Genomic DNA, 25,331 nt, shown 5'->3' on the forward strand with positions numbered 1-25,331 from the left:
TTGAATGCAGCCATGAAATAAAAAGACACTTACTTCTTGGAAGAAAAGTTATGACCAATCTAGACAGCATATTAAAAAACAGAAACATTACTTTGCCAACAAAAGTCCATCTACTCAAGGCTATGGTTTTTCCTGTGGTCGTGTATGGATGTGAGAGTTGGACTGGGAAGAAGGCTGAGCGCCGAAGAATTGATGCTTTTGAACTGTGGTGTTGGAGAAGGCTCTTGAGAGTCCCTTGGACTGTAAGGAGATGCAAAGAGTCCATCCTAAAGAAAATCAGTCCTGAGTGTTCACTGGAAGGACTGATGTTGAAGCTGAAACTCCAATACTTTGGCCACCTGATGCAAAGAATTCACTCATTTGAAAAGACCCTGATGCTGTGAAAGATTGCAGGAGGAGGAGAAGGGGACTACAGAGGATGAGATGGTTGAATGGCATCACTGACTCAATGGACATGAGTTTGAGTAAACTCCTGGAGTTGGTGATGGACAGGGAAGCCTGGCGTGCTGCAGTCCATGGGGTAGCAAAGAGTCGGACACGTCTGAGTGACTGAACTGAACTCATCTGAACAGTCTAGTGGTTTTCCCAACTTTCTTCAATTTCAGTCTGAATTTGGCAATAAAGAGTTCATGATCTGAGCCACAGTCAGCTCCTGGTCTTGGTTTTGCTGACTGTATAGAGCTTCTCCTTCTTTGGCTGCAAAGAATATAATCAATCTGATTTTGGTATTGACCATCTGGTGATGTCTATGAGTAGAGTCTTCTCTTGTGTTGTTGGAAGAGGGTGTTTGCTATGACCAGTGTGTCCTCTTGGCAAAACTCTGTTAGCCTTTGACCTGCTTCATTTTGCGCTCCAAGGCCTAATTTGCCTACTTCTCTTAACTTCCTCCTTTTGCATTCCAGTCCCCTATGATGAAGAGGACATCTCTTTTAGGTGTTAGTTCTTGTAAGTCTTGTAGGTCTTTATGCTATGCTATGCTAAGTCACTTCAGTCGTGTCCGACTCTGTGTGACCCCATAGATGGCAGCCCACCAGGCTCCCCTGTCCCTGGGATTCTCCAGGCAAGAACACTGGAGTGGGCTGCCATTTCCTTCTCCAATGCATGAAAGTGAAAAGTGAAAGTGAAGTCGCTCAGTCATGTCCGACTCTTAGCGACCCCATGGACTGCAGCCTAACAAGCTCCTCTGTCCATGGGATTTTCCAAGCAAGAGTACTGGAGTGGGGTGCCATTGCCTTCTCCGGTAGGTCTTTATAGAACCATTCAACTTCAGCTTCTTCAGCATTACTGCTTGGGGCATAGACTTGGATTCCTGTGATATTGAATGGTTTGCCTTGGAAGTGAACAGGGATCATTTTGTTAGTTTTGAGATTGCATCCAAGTACTGCATTTTGCACTCTTTTGTTGACTCTGATGGCTGCTCCATTTCTTCTAAGGAATTCTTGCTCACAGTAGTAGATATAATGGTCACTGAGTTAAATTCACCCATTCCAGTCCATTTTAGTTAGCTGATTCTTAAAATTTTGATGCTAACTCTTGCCATCTCCTGTTTGACCACTTCCAGTTTGCCTTGATTCATGGACTTAACATTCCAGGTTCCTATGCAATTTTGCTCTTTTCAGCATTGGACTTTACTTCCATCATCTGTCACATCCACATCACATTCTAGATAATGTCAAATTATTATCCAACATTATTTTTCCAATTAATATTTGCAACATCAAGATGGAAATAGGAAGAAATGTTAATTGCAGGTCTGTAATTCCCTTCATCTCTGGACACCCTATGCAATACTAATCTTTACTTGACCTCCTTATAAATATTACAATGGAATTTAACTAGTAGAGAGATTACTGAGAAAATTCTACTCTAAGAGTATTTTAAGGAAAAGATAATTTCTCCCTATGGGTAGAATGTTATTTAGAAAAAACTGGCATTTATGGTTCTATGGGAAATGCTTGGCTATAGCATGTAAATTAGTTATAGAAGATCTGTATACTTGTCTGATTAATGGCATATAAAACCCAAGATACTTCAAATTTAAATAGCTTTTCCTGAGATAGCTTATACTACTAATTAGAAGTTGTCTATTAGTTTGAAAGAAAATGTGTTCTAGTGGGGAAAAGAGATTATATATTTTTTGAAGCTGCTTTTGATGGTACAGCTAAAGCCTTCCATGGACAGATGCTAATTAATTCTGCCTTTTGCCTGTATAGTCAAGTGTATAAGTTGTTTTGAAATTAATTGATCTTCAAACTTCAAAACACACAATATCCATCAAGTTTCCTTCAGTTTACTTTAACAATTATAGCTATCTTGTTTAACTCAGTCATGTGGAAATAAATGCAAAATTGAGTTGAACTTAAACAAACCATGGAAGTTTTATTTAAAAAGTCAATAATTTTTCTGTTTGTTTATGTAAATCATTACAACTTTCAGATAGAATTTGAATAATGTCATAGAGGATTGGTAGTTTTTCCTTAGCCATATTAGAAGTTTGGGAGTAAAATGTGGTGGCTGACTTTTAATATATTTACCTTAAAGATTAGATAGGAACTGCCTAATTGGTAACTCTGTGATCCATTAAAAGTTGGTTATGAATATTAGATAAAAATTAATTTACTTTTAAAATTAAGAAACTTAATGAATTCTTATTTATATATGGATAATTTTTTTTTGCAAAGGTAGAAAAAAATCTCAAGTGTTTAGTAAAATATCTAAACAATTAAAGAGGAGAGTTAAGGTAACTGAGAAGTCAAGGGAATTATCCGACCTCTGACAATTATGAGAAGTTATAAAAGAGGCAGGTTAGGTATCCTCTTGCATTCTCCTTGATATTCATTTTCCCTGAGGATTGTCATCTCTGGGCAGCTAGGTGACATCAGCTAATTAACAGTTCAGGACATACATTCCTCAGAGACTTCACTCAGGTAAACTATTTTAACCAGACCAGTTTTACTGCAGTTTCATACCAATCTCATGCTTTCATAATGAGCTCTCCATCATAGAGCCAAGACATTATATTCAGAAGGAATCCTGAGAGTTTGAAATTGCCTTCCCATGTCATCCTACCAGCTAGACACAATGCTGATCTTCAGTATCGTGTGAAGATATTTGAAGTTATCAAGAGAAAGCATCTTCTTGCTTAAGGAAATTTAAGGACATTCCAATTCCAAGTTAGCAGAGTCAACTTGTGTACCCATTTCATACAACCTGCATCCTTAGTCTATATACCCAGGTTCCAATGCCCAGTACTGTATTAAAGGCAGGAACTGGAAATGAGATAGGGAACGAGCTTAGGACACTCACATAAGGGGAATAAGACTGAGAGGACAGGAACTCGATCTCTGTGGTACTTTAGAAATTGGTAAGTGAGTTTGTTTTCAGTTGCAAGTGTTCCTGAAAGGCTAAATTGAGTAACATACATGACAGTTGGCAAAACAAACAGAAACTCCTATAGAAATTCACCAAATTTAAGAACTCAACTTAAGTGTTCCTTATGGAAGCCAACTTTGTGCTCCCGGGTCTCAATATGGATATATGAAACAATTTAAATTCAGGATATTTGGCTGTCATAAAACATGTCCTTCAGTAATTGAATAATAGCATATATGTGAATGTGAACTTATTAGACTATACACTTTCACTTTTTCCTCAGCTCCTATTTGCTGTGAAATTGCAGAATGTTTCTTAAAGTATATTGTCAATATCTGTAGTTTTAAAATGTTCATTTTCTCAAAGAAATAACATAAGTAATCTTCCAAATGCTGGTTTGACAGTTACAACAATGAATGTCCATTTGTTGGTAATTGTGTCAATGCATTTTTGAATTTATTGTTAATGAAAAATGATCATTCTTCAATTGAGGAGAAATATCAATTTGAGAGGAGAAACGTGGGCCAGAAAAGGTGATCTGAATGTTTAATTCATTGGTGAATTAGGCAAATGACAATTTTCTGATGGCCTTGCACTGAGGTGATGTGTATTGTACACTGGTGACTGTCCTTTCATCCTTGCACACACTTATGAATGGACTCTACATTTTGTATGAATAGACTCTAGGTTTTGTATGAATGCTTTCAGTGTCCAGATCAGATCTTTTCTACTGGCTGGTGGGTGCACTGGTCCACACCATATTTGTCATGAGTATTGACCGATAGCTTCAGAGCCCATTCCTTCTTCAGAAAATTGCCATCATTGAATGGGAGCCACATTGCCAGGAGGTCTCCTGAACTTGGTTGGGGCAGCTTGCAGTCAATGACAGATCCTTGGGATATATAAAAGATTGCCTTTGGGTCAAGTGGAGCTACATCTGACACAATGCATGCTCAACAGCTTGTTATTCTGTATACTAGTAACTAGTCACATTTAAATGACTAGGTATTTAAATTAACCTGAATTAAATTTAAATTTAAACTTTCATTCCTTAGCTGCCACCCTTGAAATGCTCAGTCAGCAACACGTGGGTAGCAGTGATTGTATTAGTGAAGATAGAATACTTTTTATCAGCATAGTTGTTGGAGAGTCCTGTTCTAGATTTCTCTGGGACCAGGCTTATTCTATTCCATTTGCGATCACATCCTTGCTTAGCAGCATTATTTGCTCTATTTTGCTCTTTGATTCTCTTTATCCTGAGAACATTCAATCAATAAACAGCTTGCAAAGGAATTCCTACTTCAGCCTCTCCTTCCCAACCTGGCCAAATGTTGTCCATAGTGATTAGAACTGTTATTTCTGATACCATGATAGACCCATTTGCTCCTCATTTATAAGTCCTGCATTGCCATTAGGGACCAGTCCTAATGTATTGGAGTTAAGCTGAGACAGGAGATTATTAAGGCAAAGGTGATTCAGTTATGGCTCTGAGGTTGCAGGGATTTTGTCTGCACCTTTTCAGGATTCCTTGAGGAACTGGATAGGGTAGAGTTTGAACTTGAAATTTATCAGTGAATGTTGCATAATTTGAGATCTCTTAAAGAGACATTATCTTGAGATCTTTTGTCTTTAAAATGTTTGGTTTGCACAGCAAGTAGCTAGTTTTCTTGAAATACTTCTTCCACTACAATTTGAGTTATATTATTGTCAGTAATATACAGTTATTATAACTGTAAATATACCTCTAGCACTGATATGTGTCTGTATTAAACATTTAACCTCTCTCACTTGATGTCTCTTCTCTTAATTAGTATAGTAGAATTGTGTTCTTGTGACATATAATTTCTATTATATTCTTTTAAAAAATAATTGTTATGTAAGATGTCATCTTTATTTTGTAGAATCTGTTCAATTTTACCCACTTGATATTTTCTATATATACACACATATACTTTGATTTTTTCATTTATTTCACTTTGTATCCAAGTATTTATTGATATGTAGCTTGTATAGCAGAATTTGCCTATTTCATGTCATATCATGATGGTTACCAAGGATAGTATTTGTTGTTCCTGTAGCTAGGATGAATGTGCTTAATATTTCTAGTTTTTATTGTTTATGTAGTTTGTCTCCTACATATCAGTATTCCTTATTACGTTAGGTCAGTTGATATGTATTTTAACATAGATGATAATTCCCAATTAAAGAGCAGAATTCTTTAAATGTGGTAGGAAGGAGATAAAAATTTCCCACTTAACCTCAGCCAAATAATATTCCTTACCTTGGAACGTTGCCTTCTGTGGTTGTGCAAACAGCTTTAGGAAGGGCGGGTGCTGAGTAGGGAAGGAGCAAGGGATTGGTGTGACCCAGGCCAGCAGAATGTACTCTTGAGATCATTGCGATGATGCATCTTGAAGTTTCCCATATCTGGTGTCCTCAGGAAGGGATAATTTCCTGAATTTCTTTAGAGAAAAAATATTTAAAGAAGCAAATATGACATTGGTATCCTAATTACCTTCCAGTGTAATCTCCACTTGGACCGGAATCATTTGTAACATACAAAGACATTACATTCTTTTTTTCTGTTTTAGTTGGTGTTGCTTTTGTTTGTTGTCTGACATTAAATTTTTCAGTCTAAAATCATTGATTTTTAGACCTGTCAGATACCTGGTCATTCAGCATCCCTTTTCTAATAAACGAATATTACTCTGTATAATTGCAAATGGTTTGAACAACTTCATCTTGACAGGATTTTATCTTTTATCAACTGCCTTTCTGGTCCTTATTGATATGATGATAAAATATATCATCATTTTATTACACTGGTCCATTTTTGTGTTGCTGTTTTCCTTTGAAGAAATAACATTTTATATTTGCCCTTCACTTTGGTGAATGCTTCCTTTATGAGGTACATTTAGAAAAATTTTCCAGCAGTTCATCTAGGATGAATGTGTCAGTATTTGTGTATATGTTCATGAGACTGAGCTATAGGTTGTATTTGCTCTTCTGAGAAAGTGTGTCAGGGAATATATCCTGTCATTGCACATTTAGACTGTCAAAAATTTATAATTCTATTATAAATTTTTTTCTATATAGATCTGTGAATACCACAGACCACATTCTTATAAGAAATCAAAGGAAGAATGAAATCTTATGAAATTGTAAACCCTGCCATGTGCAGTGGTGTCCTCTGAATTTTAATATATTCATGTCTGGCAATAAAGCAATGTGTTTGCTAAAAACACAAACTTTGATATCCAAGAGACCTAATTTTTGTTTACAAATTTAGGATTTTAATAATCTTGGCTAAGCTGCTTAACCACTTTAGTCTATTTCTTCAAATATAGAAGGGTAACAGTAATAAATGTCAAACTGTTTTGGAGATAGTTGAGATTATGCATGTAAAAGTTGTAGTGCATATCAAACAATCAACAATACCAACAGTGCTGGCATTATTACTATTATTTTCAAAACTATTTCTGTATTTACTCATTTAATTTTTGACTGCACTGGATCTTGGGTGCTGCTCACAGGCTTTCTGCAGGTGCAGTGAGCAGAGGCTACTCTCTAGCTGTGGTGCGCCGGCTTCTCAGTGAGTTTTTTTCTCCTGTTGTGGAGCACGAGCTTCAGTAGTTGTGGTGCAGGAGACAGTAGTTGTGGCGGATGGGCATAGCTGCCCCGCGCATGTGGAATCATAGTTGTCCTGCTCATGAGGGATCTTCCTTGACCAGGGATCAAACCTGTGTCCTTTACATTGCATGGCAGACTCTTCACCACTGGACCACCAGGGAATCCCAGCATTATTAGCTACAAGCAGCATATCTTTCCAGCCTTCAAATTTTGGATACTTTAATTTTTCAAACTTTAAATGTGAGAATTTTTAATTAAGTATTGTTTTTGGAGGTGTGTGAACTAGTGCTCTTCCATACTGTTCTGTGATTGAGTGTTAAGTTAGATTAGCTTAATCCTTCTCATACATGATGTATTAAATTTCTATTATGTGTCCTTTTTATATTTCTGATCTTTTTTTTTTTCTTTCCTTACCACTAAAGTATGGGACATGGAGGACATTTACACCATTGATGAAGGAATATTCCCCAGGGCCCCTCCACTACTACCTCTTCTTTCATTTGAGTCTTTGTGGTTGTTGTTCAGTCGTTCAGTCAGGTCGGACTTTGCAACCCCAGGAATGCAGCATGCCAGGCTTCCCTGTCTTTCACCATCTCAAGTTCATGCCCATTGAGTTAATGATGCTATCTAACCATCTCATCCTCTGTTGATGCCTTCTCCTCCTGTGCTCAATCTTTTCCAAAATCAGAGTCTTTTCCAATGAGTTGGCTCTTCACATCAGGTGGTGAAAGTATTGGAGCTTCAGCATCAACATCAGTCCTTCCAGTGAACATTCAGTGTTGATTTCCTTTAGGATTGACTGGCTGGATCTCCTTGCAGTCCAAGGGACTTTTGCAGTCCAAGAGTCTTCACCAGTACCACAATTCAAAAGCATCAATTCTTTGGCACTCACCCTTCTTCATGGTTCAATTCTCACATCCATACACGACCATAGTTCTGAGTGTATGGACCTTTGTTAGTAAAGTGATGTCTCTGCTTTTAATACACTATCTAAGTTTGCCACAGCTTTTCTTTCACGGAGCAAGGGTCTTTTAATTTCAAGGCTGCAGTCACCATCTGTAGTGATTTTGGAGCCCAAGAAAATAAAATCTGTCATTGTTTCCATTTTTTCCTCATCTATTTGCCATGAAGTGATGGGCCCAGATGCCATGATCTTAAGTTTTTTGAATGTTAAATTTTAAGCCAGCTTTTGCACTCTCCTCTTTCACCTTCATCAAGAGGCTCTTTAGTTCCTCTTTGCTTTCTGCCATCAGGGTGGTATCATCTGTGTATCTGAGGTTTTCAATATTTCTCCAATCAGTCTTGATTCCAGCTTGTGAGCCATTCAGCCTGGCATTTCACATGATGTACTCTGTATATGTTAAATAAGCAGGATAACAATACACAGGCATGATGTACTCCTTTCCCAATTTTGAAACAGTCCATATCCCATGTTTGGTTCTAACTGTTGCTTCTTGTATGAAACCTGCATACAGGTTTCTCAGAAGACAGGTTAGGTGGTCTGGTATTCCCATCTCTTTAAGAATTTTCCACAGTTTGTTGTGGTCCAACAGTCAAAGGCTTTAGTGTAGTCAGTGAAGCAGAAGTAGAATTTTGGGGGTATTTCCTTGCTTTTTTATGATCCAACTAATATTGGCAATTGGATCTCTGGTTCCTCTGCCTTTTGTAAATCCAGCTTGTACATTTGGCTCTTACTTTTCCTTCATTAATGGCTTCCCAGGTGGCACTAGCGGTGAACAACCTGCCTGCCAATGCAGGAGACAAAAGAAGTGTGAGTAGAAATGTGGGTTCAATCCCTGGGCCAGGAAGATCCCCTGGAGGGGGCATGGCAACCTACTCCAGTATTCTTGCCTGGAAATCCCAAGGACAGAGGAACCTAGTGGGCTACAGTCCACAGGGTCACAAAGAGTTGGACGTGACTGAGTGAGTAACACTTTCACACTTTTTCCTTTACTCAGTTTTTATTAACATTTATTTTATGACAATATTGTATCAATTTCTTTCACACAGCAGCGGGTCTACACCCAATTCAGATTCAAAGTTTGAAAGCCTTAGAAGAATTAAAAATGCACTATGTGCCTAATCATTTGAATGCAATAGAACTGAATTACATACTTTCTTATGTTGCTTAAGTTAATGTATGATCATGAAAAAGTGAAAGTGAAGTCGGTCAGTTGTGTCCAACTCTTTTCACTCCTTTGGACTGTAGCCCATCAGGCTCCTCTGTCCATGGGATTTTCCAGGCAAGAATACTGGAGTGGGTTGCCATTTCCTTCTCCAGGGGATCTTACCAATCCAGGGATCAAACAGAGGTCTCCCGCATTGCAGGTAGACTCTTTACCATCTGAGCCACCAGAGAATACCAATGATCATGTCTATGCAATAATAAATAGGTAGATGAATACGGTAATCAGCTAACCTTAGGGCTGGTGTTGCATTTGGTTTGATGTAAGTAATGTTTCAAGATAGCTCCCAGAAAGGTGCATACATAAAATTAACCTAATGTAAATGGATGTTCTTAGATTTTTATAATACCAAAGTGTACTTTTCCTTATATCTTCCCTCATATTATTAATACTTTTAGTTTTACATCCTATCTTTGACCTGTCATTGCACTGACAGTGCATCTGTGTTTGTATATATTTATCTATCTAAATATTTATCATAGGGAGTGTTGTACACCATTACACTTTGTGCACAGATTACACAATTGGATATCTTTAAAAAATATTTATCTTGATTAAAATGTTGATAGCGCATAATCCTATCTTCTTTAGGAATTCCAGGCTTTTAGTTGCTGATAATAAGTGAAAATGAAATCAACAGAAAGAAGAGGTAAATGATGATCACTGGGTTTTGAACTTCTGCTGTGAACTATTTTTGTTATTTAGTCACTATGTCATGTCTGAGTCTTTATGACTCCATGGACTGTAGCCCACCAGTTTCTCTGTACTAGAGTGGGTTGCCATTTTCTTCTCCAGTGTATCTTCCCAATGCAGGGACTGAGCCCACATTTCCTGTATCTCCTGCATTAGCAGGCAGGTTCTTTACTGGTGAGTCATCAGGAAAGCCCATGAACTGACTATGCACAGTGAATAAAGTTTTGGAGTTCTTGTTAAATTGGTGTAGTAATTTTAGTTATCTCAAGGGCAAGCGTTAAGCACTGTAATTGAATGGTAATATTTTCAAACTCTCAACAGTTTATTTTTTACTACTATACAGAAAGATTGGAGTATAGCATTCACAAATATAATGTATTAAGAGTAGAGAGACAACAATTCTGCCAAAATGTTTGCATGCAGCACTCTTAGTGATACTTCAAATGTAATATAATCTTTGTATAAGTACATTCTAGCTTATACTATTCTATATCTGAATGCATTTTAGAGATTTTTTGTATTATTCAATTACATGTGAGATATATACACATACAGTTACGTAGAATAATGAAAAACATATTTAAAATAAACTTTCTCCCTCTGTCTACATCTTTCTTACTCTTTCTAATCATTCTGCCTTGATTTTTCCTTACTTCCAATTTCTCTAAAATGTATATATATAATGATTGTACTTCAATCCTATTAATCTCAATCTGAAAGACATATTATATCTATGATTGATGCAAACCAAGTTTCATTATTTGATCTTAGTATTTTATTTATTATTTTCTTGTATTAAATATCAATATATAACTTTTTGTGAATAGTATAGAACTAATTGAGTTAATATATATCAATTTCAATGGGTACATGATTTATTCAAATAGTTGTATATAAAATCCTGTGGCCATGCCTTTGAACATGATAGATTTTCCTCTTCAACACTGCTCTTTCTTGGAAAATACCTTTTATAAATTGCTAAATGCCTGGTTTGACAGGAGCCTTGTGCCAGCAAAGGATGGAACAGAAAAATGGAAGTTCTTTCACTGGGTTTATCCTACTAGGTTTCTCTGACAGGCCTCAACTTGAGCTCGTCCTCTTGGTAATTCTTTTGATTTTCTACATCTTCACTTTGCTGGGAAACACAACCATCATTGCATTGTCCTACTTGGACCCACGTCTTCACACCCCGATGTACTTTTTCCTCTCTAACCTGAGTTTTTTGGACATGTGCTACACCACCAGCATTGTTCCCCAGTTCTTGGTTAATCTCAGTGGAGCAGACAAATCCATCTCCTTTGGTGGTTGTGTAGTTCAAATGTTCATCTCTCTGGGTTTGGGATGTACAGAATGTATTCTCCTAGGAGTTATGGCAATTGACCGCTATGCAGCTGTTTGCAGGCCCCTTCACTATACAGTAATCATGCACCCTCGTCTGTGTGCCTTGATGGCTTTTGCTTCATGGATCATTGGTTTTGCCAATTCCTTGTTACAGACAGTGCTCATCTTCCTTTTACCACTTTGTGGGAGAAATAAATTAGACCATTTCCTTTGCGAGATCCCTCCTTTTCTCAAACTTGCCTGTGTTGACACCACCATGAATGTGTATATGACATTTTTTGGCAGTGTCATCACTCTTCTCACACCTGTTTCATTAATCATGTTCTCCTATGGTCGGATTGTCAGGGCCGTGTTAAGAATAAAGTCCACTGCAGGGCAGAGAAAAGCATTTGGCACGTGTGGATCCCACCTCACGGTGGTCTCCCTGTTCTTTGGCACAGCCATCTCTGTGTATTTTCAGCCCAGCAGCAGCGACTCCCAGGATCAGGAAAAGTTCATGTCTCTCTTCTACACTGTCATTATCCCCATGACCAACCCCCTCATATATACGCTGAGGAACAGGGATGTGAAGGGAGCGATGAAGAAGGTGCTTTGGAAGGACTCTGACTCCAGATGATGGCTGAGGGGGACAGTTTAATGGAAAGACTTTGAACGCCAGAACTATTCAGAGATATATGTATGCCCCATGAGTTATCTAAAATTTCCTTTGGCAACTCTGCAGGGAATTTGTCTCCTTCATTCCTGTTGAAAAGTGAATGTTCGGATTCTAAGTTCATGTATGCATTTCAACTTCCAGAGATGCTGTTTCAATGTTCTGACAGCATCTGCTTTGTAGTTACTGTTTTAACAGCTCCAAAGATTTTTATTTGCACTCTCATTTGGGTACATTGTTCCACATCTATTTGCAAAAAGACATGCGTTTATATTATATGAAGCCCAAATAAGAACATAAAACCACTGAAACACTGTAAGGAATATTATTACTAATTAACATTCATTCGTTTATTTGGATCATGCCTCTACTGAAATTCCATGGTTTGATGATTTGATCAGACGTTTTTCACTGATGTAGGTGGAGCACTTGTGGGGAAAATAAAGTTGAATCTCAAAGAAAATCTTGCTGCATTATTTTTGGCAAAGCCATTCAGACATCAGGTGCAACTGTAACCTAAGCAGTGCAGCCGCCATATTGTGTAGGATCACTTCAGAGACGGCCGTGCATAGGAAATGGCACCCCACTCCAGTACTCTTGCCTGGAAAATCCCATGGACAGAGGAGCCTGGTGGGCTGCCGTCTACGGGGTCGCACAGAGTCGGACACGACTGAAGCGACTTAGCAGCAGCAGCAGCACCAGCAGCAGTAGGACTCACTGAGCAAAGGGTATGATGCACTGCTGGCAGACCACTGGTAGCCCTTTGTTGGTAAGAACACCAGGTAGTTCTTACATGTATTTTTGTATACAGCAGGAGAAAAACACTGATGTGAGGTACAAAGTTGGTTATTTTAATTTTGTGAACCACGTAGTTCCTCTCTAAAATGAGATTTTTAAATGAGGAAATTTTAAGGGCATTATATCTGAGCAGCATATGACCCAAGTTCTACTGCATATTCTACACATTTTACCTCCTGTGATGCAGCAAAAGTTTCAAAGGGTAAAATATGTTTAGATTTTTCTCGTCATGCCATTTTATAAACTCTTTGATTTAGGCATCAATTGGTTAAGACCTTAGAATCTCTCCTCTGCCAAACGTCCCGTGTAATTCGGATTTAGTGAAGTATAAAAATATTGGAAATGGCCCCTGATTCCCAGGAAATCCCATGTTTTGTGGAGATGTCCTCAGACTCATCAGAAGGAAATTGAAAAAACAAATATTGTGTCTATTAATTTAAAAATACATGACTAAGCTTTAGTAATAGCTGTGTAATTGTGAAATAACTGTCACAGAGTTCTGAATTATGAGTAACAAAATAAACATTCCAGAAAAAAATTAATCTGCCATTTTAGGTCTTAGATCCCCACTCAAGTGCAATTTACAGCATAAATTTATTTTCAGGTATAGATTCTGTTTTTTGGTGTCAGTTAAATATCATGAACAGTGTATTTTTCACTGGAGGTTAGAGCATTGATTGTGCTATCATCACAGAAATATTTATGATTTTTGGTAGATTTCCCCAGCATGTACCACTAGGCAAGTAAGTGCATTTGTGTCTCTTAGTGGAGACAAAAGCATGACAACTATCACACAGTTCCCTCTCCTAGCAGCTAACCGTCCTCTTGGTCTTGAACCCTCTCGGCCAATTTGCCTGAGAAGTGGTCTTGCAAGCTGGACATGGCAGTGTGGGTAAATTATATACAGGGTCAAGATTTTATCTATATTTGTAACAGCACCACACTCTTCACCCTTGAATTAAACACTTGTAAAACCAAGGATTTTGACCCCACAGTAATGCTGAACATACACCTGATAAAAAGCAGTTTGGAGTGCTCTGTACTCTGAATGGTGAGAAATTTCCCCCTCTCACATTACTCAATCAGTTCTTGATAGTTATGCCCAAATAGTCACTTACAAATCCCTCAATGATACTTTCTTTGGTGCAGAAACCCTCAAGGTCACATAAAGTCACAAAGCCTATTTTCCCGAGTGAGCAGCTACTTGTCTGCTCCTAAGGACTGCCACCAAACAGATTTATTTGTTTTAAGCAAATGCCTGAGTGTCATTTGGATGTGTATATTACTTTAGAATAAGTTACAGATAATAAAGGTATCTAGATCTCAGGCTAAAATAATTAAAAAAAATCATTTAAAAGATACCACATACTCAAAGCTCAGTTCTATTTTGTAAATTTTTCAAATGATATCTACCTTTCCAAGCTGTCCCTCTTTAGTTCCCAGAACAGGGATTGAACCCATGGCCCCTGCAGTAGAAGCATGGAGCCTATACCCTGGAATGCTGAGGAATTCCCTCCTTTTGAATTCTTAATATCTGTGAAATGGCTGCAGTGGGTGTATCCAGGCCTTGGCTAAATTATTTGATCCCATCTGGAGTTCAGAACTGTCAATACGCCCAAGAGCAAGTCATAATCTTTCATCATTTTTGCCTTCTGAGGAACACAAGGTGAACACAGTGTGCTCAGGTAAGGTGCCACCTTGGAAGCCTGAAGTGTCAGTCAGACTCCCATGAAACACAGTTCTTAACCAGCACCAGACTGACCAACAATTAGAAAATAATACAAAACAAGAGCAACAACATGTGCAGTGTCTGTGAGGCCCCAAACCAGTCAGACACTGCTTCCTGAACTTAGGTTTTTAAAATGGAATATATAAAATAAATGAGGGACTCTCACTTGTTTAATTTGTATCGTACAAATCAGCAAAGGAAGGCTTGAGAGTTTCTCACCTGATATGTGTCCTCACCTTTGTAGTCATGTTCTGGCTTTTAGGATTTTTATTCATTAGAACAATTGTAGTCTGTATACTGTAAACAGACCCTATCCACCCTGCTAAAAACATGAGTAGAATGGTAATCAGCATATAGTGACCCCTGTAATATCCTCATTTATCTCCTAGTCAGTAGATTTCAGTGTTAACTGTTTGTTTGCCCAGGGTTCTGCTCTAACCAGGGTCACTGAGGACGGAAGAACAGATTATAGTTCTCTGTCAACTCTTTCCTCTGTAGGTGTGCTCTTTTCTGATGCCTGTTTGTATTATGACTGAGAGCTTCTTCCGTCTTTTCAGTATTGTAGCATAGTTCAAACTTGATATGGCAGACTCGGAACCACAGTGTATGGAAATGTCTTGTGAATGTGGTTTCCTGGAAAGGGGTGCTCTGTGTAAATGCAGAAATGAGAAGTTGTATGTCTCCTGAATCAGAGGGTTCAGGGGAAGGTGTCCCTGAGGCAGCTATAGGGATTGGGTATTCATGCTCCTTTTAAACAATCTGTTCTACTGATTTATATTATTTGGTGGATTCTTTTAACCATTTTGTAGTGAATTAAATCCACAATGTATTTAGAAGCTGCAAGTTCTTCTATTTAGGTGACCATTTTTGAGGGTAATTTTAACCTCTTTTGAGAGTGAAACTCTTCAGTTGTGAAAAGTGAAAGTCACTCTGTCGTGTCCAACTCTTTGTGACCTGATGGAGTGTAGCCCATGAGGCTCCTCTGTCCATGGCATTCCCCAGGCAAGAATACTGGAGTGGGATAACATTTCGTTCTTCAGGGATCTTCCTGACCCAGGGATCTTCCTTGGGGGTTGAACCTGGGTATCTTGCATTGTAAGCAGATACTTTACCCTCTGAGCCACCAGGGAAGCTGTTGCTTATACCTGTGGCTTTAGTCTCACTGAAGCATCCTAGGCATTTCCAGTGATTAGGTTATTGGGGATACTCAGGATCAATGCAATGTCACTGTTAGTTGTCAAAACCTTTCTCAGGAGCCCAGTCCTGATTTTGTGTCAGCCGGTCACAAGTAGTGCTTAGTAAATATTTTTCAGTCCTTATTTCTTGCATTTGAGGATTGTTCAATAGTCTCCCAAGATTCTCTTTGGAAAGTTTCTTAATGATGCATCCACTCAATGAGAATTCTGTTTGGTTTAATATAAATAAAGGGAGCACCATAGTCATCAATGTGTCATTGTTATCATGAGATCAACCTCTCTCAATTTACTCCCCATCTTGGAAAAAGCCTCCAGTACTTCCCAAAGAATATTTCTCCTCATATTCCTCCCCAGCATGTTCTATTTTGGTTTCTATTTGGCTTTAAATAACACACATTACTAAGTGATTACACACAGCTGGATGTGAACATCCACAAACACGCACTCTGTATGCAACCACTTTTAGATTGATCTCTTGACTCTTTCCTGAGGATGAACAGTAGAAGGAAATGTTTTCTTTAGCTTATATCACTTAGAAGATACAGTTTTATATATGGTGTAATTTCAGTGTTTTCAGAAATAAGGACAAATACACACAAGTCAATGTGGTAATTTTTTATTCCTGCAAGTCACATTAAAAAGAAAATTGATAGAATTTGCTGCACTAAAGAGCTTCATGGAAGAGATCATGCTCCTTTTGCTGTTATGATGGATACACAAAATGTTAAACTTTTAGAAGTGCCATTCTTTCAGGCTCTGGATTGAAATTGGGAGCACAAAGAGAAGACAGTCTTTGTACATAAATAAAGTTAGAGTATTTTCATTTATTAACTACGTAGAAATTTTTGTCTTAATCAATAGTGAAAATCTGAGTTAAGAGAGAAAAAATAAGTAGGATGAAAGAAATGAATAATAACTTATTTTCATTTATTTTGTTCTATATCTAATGAGAGACAAATTGAGCAAGTCTAAAGAGTACAAAGTGTGATTTGATATACCTATATATGGTAAAGTGATTATTATTTAGTGTTAGCTATGATCTTTATCTTGTCAAATATTTATTCCCCTTAAAAATTTTTAAAAAGTTTATTTTTTTGACTCCTCAGAAGCTAATTTTTGGCTGGAAGTTTGTACCTTTTTGCTAATATCTCTCCATTTCTTCTATCTCTTTGCCTCTGGTAACCACCATTCTTTCCTCTGTTTGTAACAAGTTCAGTTTTTCTGATGCCACATGTATGTGAGATCATACAGTATTTGTCTTTCTCTTCTGACATTTCACTAAGTATAATGCTCTCAAGGTCCATCCATGTTGTTGCAAAGGGCAGTATTTCATTCTTTCTCATTAATGAATAATATTCCTTTGGATATGCGTAGAACTTTTTCTTTAGCCATTCACCTCTTTGGTCACCTATTTTTTTTTCTTTGTCTTGTCTTTTGTGAAAAATGAGGCCATTGAACATGGGAGTGCAGATAGTGATTTCATTTTATTTGGTGTACCTAGAATTTGGATTGCTGGATAACATGGAAGTTCTATCTTTATTTTTTTGGTATCTTCATATTATCTTTCATAGTGGCTTACCAACTTACATTCCCATCAACAGTACAAGGTGTTCCTTTTCCAACTTCACCAACTGTTGTTATCCTTTATCTTTTTAATGATAGCTATTCTTTTACTTTCTTCCAGCCTCATTGAGGAATAATATTTTCTTCTAGAAGTTGTATGACTTTATGTCCTTTATACAGTATTGCATAAGTTTGAGATGTATAGAATAGTAATTTAAGTTTGAGATGTATAGAATAGTGATTTGAGTTACATACATCATGAAATGATGATCACAATGTGTGTGTGTGTATATATTGTTTTTCAGATTCTTAACCTTTATCAGGTACAAAAATAGTTACAGAATATTGGCTATAGTTTCCTCAGCTGTACAGTAGGTCCTTGTTCTATTCAGCCTTTATCTTGTTCTCTTCTAGAGATACAAGAGATACAATCTTCTCCTGGGTTTTGACAGAAAGTCTCAGGAGTCTTATTTTCTCAGCCTTGAAAGACTGTTGTAGATTAAGCTCTGCCCTTCAAAGACATCTAGATTAGCTATTTAGCCTCTGCTTCATGAAGCTTCAAAATTTGGCAACTGCCTTACCGAAGAGGACTATGTGTTAGAGAAAGGACCCCTTACCCTAGTGAGTTTTTAACAACAGACTGGTTCCAGATAGGAAAAAGAGTATGTCAAGGCTGTATATTGTCATCCTGCTTATTTAACATATGCAGAGTACATCATGAGAAACGCTGGGCTGCAAGAAGCACAAGCGGGAATCAAGATTGCTGGGAGAAATATCAATAACCTCAGATATGCAGATGACACCACCCTTATGGCAGAAAGTGAAGAGGAACTAAAAAGCCTCTTGATGAAAGTGAAAGAGGAGAGTAAAAAAGTTGGTTTAAAGCTCAACATTCAGAAAACTAAGATCATGGCATCTGGTCCCATCACTTCATGGGAAATAGATGGGGAAACAGTGGAAACAGTGTTGGACTTTATTTTTTTGGGCTCCAAAATCACTGCAGATGGTGATTGAAGCCATGAAATTAAAAGACGCTTACTCCCTGGAAGGAAAGTTATGACCAACCTAGATAGCATATTGAAAAGCACAGACATTACTTTGCCAACGAAGTTCCATTTAGTCAAAGCTATGGTTTTTCCAGTAGTCATGTATGGATGTGAGAGTTGGACTGTGAAGAAAGCTGAACGCCAAAGAATTGATGCTTTTGAACTGTGGTGTTGGAGAAGACTCTTGAGAGTCTCTTGGACTGCAAGGAGATCCAACTAGTCTGATTCTAAAGGAGGTCGGTCCTGGGTGTTCTTTGGAAGGAATGATGCTAAAGCTGAAACTCCAGTACTTTGGCCACCTCATGTGAAGAGTTGACTCATTGGAAAAGACTGTGATGCTGGGAGGGATTGGGGGCAGGAGGATAATGGGACGACAGAGGATGAGATGGCTGGATGGCATCACCAACTCGATGGACCTGAGTTTGAGTGAACTCCGGGAGTTGGTGATGGACAGGGAGGCCTGGCGTGCTGTGATTCATGGGGTTGCAAAGAGTTGGACACGACTGAGCGACTGCACGAAATGAACTGAAGCACAATGGAGTTGCAGGATAGATTGTTCCATATTTTTTAAACTTTGTTCTGACTTTCTGGCTTCCCAGGGAGCCCACTGGAAATAGAAATGTCCACTGGAAACATCTGGCCACATAGTTAAGTCTCTTTTAGTTTTCAGCTTGTCACTTTAGCCTTACATGAGTGTTTAGCTTTTCATGTTTTCGTGGCAAAATCCCTCTCTATGGGCCATGCTCAATCCTCATCTGACAATCAAGTCTCATCAAATGCTCTATGAGAAAAAAAAAGGCAGTTTCCCTTCAGCTCACCTCAGTGTTCAGTGTTTTCTGTTATTCATGTCTACATCACCCTCATCACCTCACAACTTTCTAATGGCTTCAGAAATATGGTTGCCTTTCCAAGTACAATTAATTTGGCCTTTCCAAGTACAATTGTTCGTCAGTATTGGCCAGGGGTTGTTTCAGGCACTTCCTCCCACCCACTCCTATACCAGAAAAGCTGGATGCTCAAATCCTTTATGGAGAATGACAGATCAAATGGATCCATGTTTGGTTGAGTCTGTGGCTAAGGAGGAGTGACTGGACTTGCAGTGGGAACTTTGGTCAGTTGTAACCTAATGCACCTTATTGGGAAATGAAATTCACAAATGGCTACTTTGAATGAAATGATATATTTTCAGCATTTATTTGCTGAAAAGGAAAAATGTAAGCATCTAGATGATTATAGAGTATGGAACTTTTGTGCCAGAAAATGATTATGTTATCAGTGAGTCTAGCTGTGATGGTTTGAAAGAAAACTCCAAGGGGTTGATATAAAAAAATCATATCTCCTGTATTACAAAAAATATAATCAGAAATCACTCATATTTAGTACAAGCAGAGAAAAGTATAGTACAGACCTCAACAATTCAGCAATCTATTTTCACTTAAATAAAGAAAAATCCTTGTTCTATTATTTCATTAGCAGAATAATACCTGAAAAACTATCCAATTTACCATATTAAATAAGAAATATTTAAGGAGAACATATTTGCACAAAGGCACATTGAGCTTACCAGACAATTATTTCTGTTTTTTATATTGTTTTATAAATTCCCTTCAGTATCTGCCCTCTTATCATATGCTATTAAATACTGAAAAGTACTAAAATCTCTGGTAAATGAAAATATTTTTGGCTACTAGTAAATTATGCATTTTTGTATGCTACATTATACAAATAGAAATATACAAATATTCACAATACACGTCTTTTTCAGTCAAGATAAACTTAATTCAAGGCAATATAATTCCCAGTAGTAGAATTTTCATCTGAAAATTATCAGTATGATTTTTGTCTCAAGACCTGGTCACTAAGTATCTACATGGAATGAAGAGACCAGGGAGACTCACAGGACACATGAACTTGAATTGATCTCTTCATTAAATTGAAGTCTTCAAGACAAGGTTCATCTGAGTTGTCCAGAAATTGCTAATATCTAAACACTTTAAATCTATTAAAGATGGTCAATGGATAGAAGAAACTTAGATCACTGAGAAGATAAAGCCAAATTTTATGTGAAAGTAACAAAAATACTTAGTGTGATCATTTAAAATCAAAGTATTCTGCTAATATCTGGTTTATTTAAAACTTTTAAGAAGTAAATGATTTGAAGTCCAGCATCCATACAGAAAGTGCAAGTACTTTAAGCTTCAGGTTTGATGAATTTTCACAGATTGAATACTTTATATCACCAACATCCAGATCAAGAATCACAACCTGACCAGAACTCCAGAATGCCCCTCCCCCACATATCTTCCAAGGGAGAACTCCCAGTCCCCAGGGGAACCACTGTTCTGACTTTCAATCCCAGAGATTCGTTGGGTTGAATTTTATGTAAATGGAATCATACAGTAGGAATTATTTTGTATCTAGTTTGCTCACTGTAAGTCATGTTTGTAGGAATCATTCATGTATTCGTATGTGTAGTTATTGTTCATTCCCATTATTGTGTAGTACATGATATACCATAGTTTATTTTTAGAATATCTTATTTAACATATATTCTCCCTAGCAAAAGGTTTAGCTCAATGGTTTAGCCTCTGTCTCACTGATACATCTCAAGTACCCAGAACACTGTCTTGCACATGGTTGGTGCTTTTATAAGGATGTGTTGGATTAAATTAACTAGTTTTTAGTCACTCAGGAGTGTTCCATTGCAGAACTTCCTGGGCCTGCAAGCACTGCTTTAACTCTGCCTCAAGTCTAGGATTCTCCTCATTTGTCTCCTTAGTGCCCCTTTGACTTCCTTGTTTCTCAAAGTGTAAATCAGGGGATTAAGCAGGGGAGTCACCAGAGTATAGAACAGTGCAATGCTTTTGTTCACATCCTGTGAATAGCTGGAAGGAGGCTGAAGGTACATGGAGATGAGCGTCCCAAAGAAAATAATCACTACCATTAGGTGAGAACCACAGGTTCCAAAAGCCTTCTGTCTCCCTTGGGCCGACTTTATCTTCAGGACTGTATGGGTAATGTGACCATAGGATACTAAGATGAGTGACAGGGGCACCACCAAGAAGAAGGTACTGACAGCAAAGACTTCAGCCTCATTGACAGAGGTGTTGGTGCAGGCCAGTTTCAGCATCACTGGAACTTCACAGAAGAAATGGTCCACTTGGTTTTTACCACAGAGGGGAAGAGTCATGGTCAGTGCTGTCTGGACTACAGAACTGCCAAAGCCTGTAAGCCAAGCAGTTACAACCAGCTGCAAGCAAAGCTGGGGATGCATGATCACCATGTAGTGGAGGGGACGGCACACAGCTACATAGCGGTCATAGGCCATGACAGACAGGAGGACACACTCTACTCCCCCAAGTCCCAAGGCAATGAAGAGCTGGGCCACACAGCCGCCATAGGTGATGGTCTTGTCCTTCCCCTTAAAGTTGGCCAGAGTCTGAGGAACAGTGCAAGTAGTCAGACAAAGATCCATAAAAGAGAGGTTGGAGAGGAAGAAGTACATAGGGGTGTGGAGGTGAGGATCCATGGTTGACAAAAGCATAATGGCGCCATTGCCTAAACAGCTCAAGGAGTAGATGATCAGGATGACCGCAAAGAGAGCCGTTTCCAGCTGGGGCTGGTTGGAGAAGCCCAGGAGAATGAATCCAGAGAAGGTGCTGTCGTTAGCTCTTTCCATTGTACTCTACTTGTTGGAATTAAGCAAACTCCATACTGTTAAGCTGTTTGTTTAATCCACGTCTTTTTCCCTGAGTAAGTAGAGTTTGTGAGGAAGCTTGAGATCTTTTCACAGTTACTCTTTTGTTGACAAACAAGGGGGTGCTAGAGAGTTACTATATAAGAGTACCTTCTGTGTTTCAGGCACTGACAGAAGCAGTTTCTATGCAATTTGCCACAACAACTCTGTGAGCTTGGCATTATCATGATTTCTGCTAAATATGTGAAGGAACTGAGGGTTAAAGAGGTGCAGTGATTTTATCAGAGTGATGTACTTAGTAAATCACAGAGGCAGGATTCCAACAGACTCTAAAATATGAGTTCTTAACTGCTGGGGATACTGTCTTTATGATGTATGAACTACAAAGATAACTCGAGTTTCTCAAAAATTAAATCTAGATGTTCGAAATAAGTTACAAATATGTACTGCCTTAGTCCTTCTCTGGACGATTGAAATATTTAGACTGGCTTTCTTGCTTCTGCTTTGTGTAGAGAAAAATATTTCTTTCTGAAAATGCACAGATAATAAAATTTACTATGAACAATTGTATTGAAATGGGAACAATATATTTTAATAAGTAAAGTCATGGAGCCTTTGATATGGAGTCTGTAATCATGTCTATTGATTGGAAAACTTTTATTGGAAGTGATTTAGAATTCACTGTCCATACTGTATGTTCCAGAGGACTAAGCCTGAGAAACTCTCATTGTTACCACTTTCAGTGAAAACTCAGCAAAGCACCAATGAGTTTTTGTTTTCTTTCCTTATGTCTTTTAAAATTGCTTAATATGATAGAGCAAATACTGTTTCAACCTTTCGTGTTCACTTCCTATAAATTCAGACCTCACATTAATCATTCTCTTTTTGATAAAATCATCTGGTCTCATTTTAGAAATCAACCTCTGTCTGTCTGTATGTCTCTCTTTTTCATAGACACACACACCACACACAAACCACGAGACGATATTAATAGTATATAATACCTATGAGGAGAAATATCTCATAATAGTACCATAGCCTGGAAAAGAATTTAGTATGTATAGTAGATTCACAAAATAACTTTGTCAAAGAAGTGATAATATGGAAGAAGTTTCAAAACTGTAAGGGTTTTAGAAATGGAATTTAGGGGTTATAGCCTTCTTGAATATTGTGAAAAGAATTATCCTTCCTAAAAATTGCCTCACTTCCCTTCTCGAAAACTTCGAGTGGTTTTCAATTGCCTTCAACTCAAATTCCAAATTCCTCACTATGGCATACAGGAGCCTTCATAATCCTTTTCTTACCTTTCTAGTATTTTCTCTTGCTATGCTCAATTTCCCATCTTTAGAATTTTTTTAAAAAATTTATTTATTCATTTCACTTATTGTTGGCTGTGGTGGGTCTTCACTGATGTGTTGGGGCTTTCTCCATTTGTAGTGCATGGGTTTCTCTTTTTGTGGAGCACGGTCTCTGGGGCATGCAGTCTTCATTAGTTGTGATGCATGGGCTCGATAAGAGTGGTTCCTGGGCTCTAGAGCACAGGCTCAGTAGTTATGGTGCACGAGCTTCGTTGCTCTGAGGCATGTGGGATCTTCCTGGATCACAATCGAACCCATGTCTTCTTCCCTGACAGACGGATTCTTATTCACTGAGCCACCAGGGAAACCCTCTTATCCTTAGAATTTCCCAACATTAATACCCGAATGTTCATGTCTGTCTGGTTTTTCTCATTTTCAATTTCTCTGACACCACAACTAATACTCCCCTCAAGATATTGTCTATTGCATTGTCCTTTATTTCGTCTTCAGATCACTCATTACTATCCAGAGTTTTCCTTGTTTCTTAAAAAAAAAAAAATCTTATTTCTTTTCTAATCTGCCTCAGTATAATGACAGATTTATAGATCCGGAAATTTGTCTTAACAAAATCATTATATGTGTAGAACAGTGCCTGACATACAGGAAACAATCAAGATGTATTGTAATGTGTGCAATTGAACAGTTGAATCAACATGTAATGTATGAATACATTAATATACTTAAAGACTTAGGTAATTTTTTCTTATAGAAATATGTGTCCTCAGTGTTTATTTCATAGTGATTTTTATTCCAGGCTATGTGGCAGTTGAGATTATGTATAAAATGTGTAATAAATATATAAAATATATGCTATGTAAATATAGTATATACAAATCTCTCTGAATATAAACATTTATGTATTTATTGTTTGGGTTTAAAGACCCTTTTGTGCTTGTAAGATACTTTGGCGATCCCGTGGACTGAATCTTTTTTGCCTTTGTGTATGGAAATCCAGTTTTATAAACGTAGACTTCTATTTGCCTCTGGAGAGAGACTGGTTTTGGGGTAGAATGAGATGCACGCCAGAGGATGCCAGACAACACCATCTCTGATTCTATTACTGATTCTTCACCAGCCCCACTGTCTTGTGTCTTAGCCAAAGGGATAGAGAGTCTGGTGGCAGAAGCTAAAGATAGTAGAGGGCCTCTCTTGGGCTATTTTTTCAGTGATTGAGTAACAAAACTCAAGGGAAGAGAGAGGTATTCTACACGGAGATAGGCAAAGTGGAGAGAGGCACAGGTGCTTTAAACTCCAGAGAACACAGAGCTCATGCAAGAACTTCCTGGGAACTGCCAGAAACAGTTCATTTTGGCCAGACTGCAGGGCTTGTTGTTGTTATTTAGTCATTAAGTCGTGTCTGACTCTTTTGTGACCCTGTGGACTGTACCTGCCAGGCTCCTCTGTCCATGGGATTTCCCAGGCAAGAATGCTGGAGTGGGTTCACCATTTCCTTCTCCAGACGATCTTCCTACCCAGGAACTGAACCCTTGTCTACTGCATTGGCAGGTGGATTCTTTAACATTGAGTCACCTGAGAAGCCCTAGGTGGGGTTGAAATAGTAAATAAAATAGTAGATAAAACAACAGCCTGTTGTTTATTATCACTCTTGGGCCTATGGGCTGATACAGTCTCAAGAAACACAGGCTGGAGTTGTGTCATGCCACTTGGCATTGCTCTTGCCACATAGGGGGACATTCAGAAATGTTTGCTGAAAAAGTGTTCTCTGACACCTGTGGAGACTTTAGCATTTCACCATAGGATATCAAGTGGGCAAAGATGGAGGGGAAGGCAAGCTCTGAGCTTTGCAAGAAGCAGAAGGAAGAAAATTAAGAAAAGTCCTTCTTGGGAGGTTTCTTCTCTCTGTACTTTCCCTCAGCTCTACATCTGGCTGGCACAACAGAAATCTCTGCTTTTATTATTTGCCACCGTTTCTATCTAGAGTTCCCAGAAAGTTCTCACATGAATTCTGTTCCTGGTGAGCAGAACCCTCTATTTTCTTCCCCTTCTCATATACGTTGCTCATCACTACTGTTCTGCCAGTGCCTGCTTTGACAAAGTGATGCTATGTCG

At 38.2% G+C, this 25,331-nt stretch overlaps 2 protein-coding genes and 1 pseudogene across 2 annotated transcripts; 1 reads left to right on the plus strand and 2 right to left on the minus strand.

The window, feature by feature from the left end:
* The window catches only part of LOC147347353 (BOLA class I histocompatibility antigen, alpha chain BL3-7-like), a 109,950-nt pseudogene that overhangs the window by 75,025 nt on the left and 9,594 nt on the right, over positions 1–25,331 (minus strand).
* Positions 10,864–11,838, plus strand: LOC147347358 (olfactory receptor 2B8-like). The gene has a single exon (XM_086369822.1). It carries the CDS (start codon positions 10,864–10,866, stop codon positions 11,836–11,838), a length of 975 nt encoding a protein of 324 aa, XP_086225948.1.
* Positions 20,941–21,885, minus strand: LOC147347359 (olfactory receptor 2G6-like). The gene has a single exon (XM_086369825.1). It carries the CDS (start codon positions 21,883–21,885, stop codon positions 20,941–20,943), a length of 945 nt encoding a protein of 314 aa, XP_086225951.1.

Source organism: Bos grunniens, chromosome 23, assembly GCF_055505025.1.
Source record: "Bos grunniens cultivar Pamir isolate PY7600 chromosome 23, Bosgru_T2T1.0, whole genome shotgun sequence".
Taxonomy (NCBI): Eukaryota; Metazoa; Chordata; class Mammalia; order Artiodactyla; family Bovidae; genus Bos; species Bos grunniens.

What these genes read in the sequence shown, in the direction of transcription:
- LOC147347359 (XM_086369825.1), bottom strand. Translation starts at nt 21,885, where the DNA reads ATGGAAAGAGCTAACGACAGCACCTTCTCTGGATTCATTCTCCTGGGC.
- LOC147347358 (XM_086369822.1), top strand. Translation starts at nt 10,864, where the DNA reads ATGCCTGGTTTGACAGGAGCCTTGTGCCAGCAAAGGATGGAACAGAAA.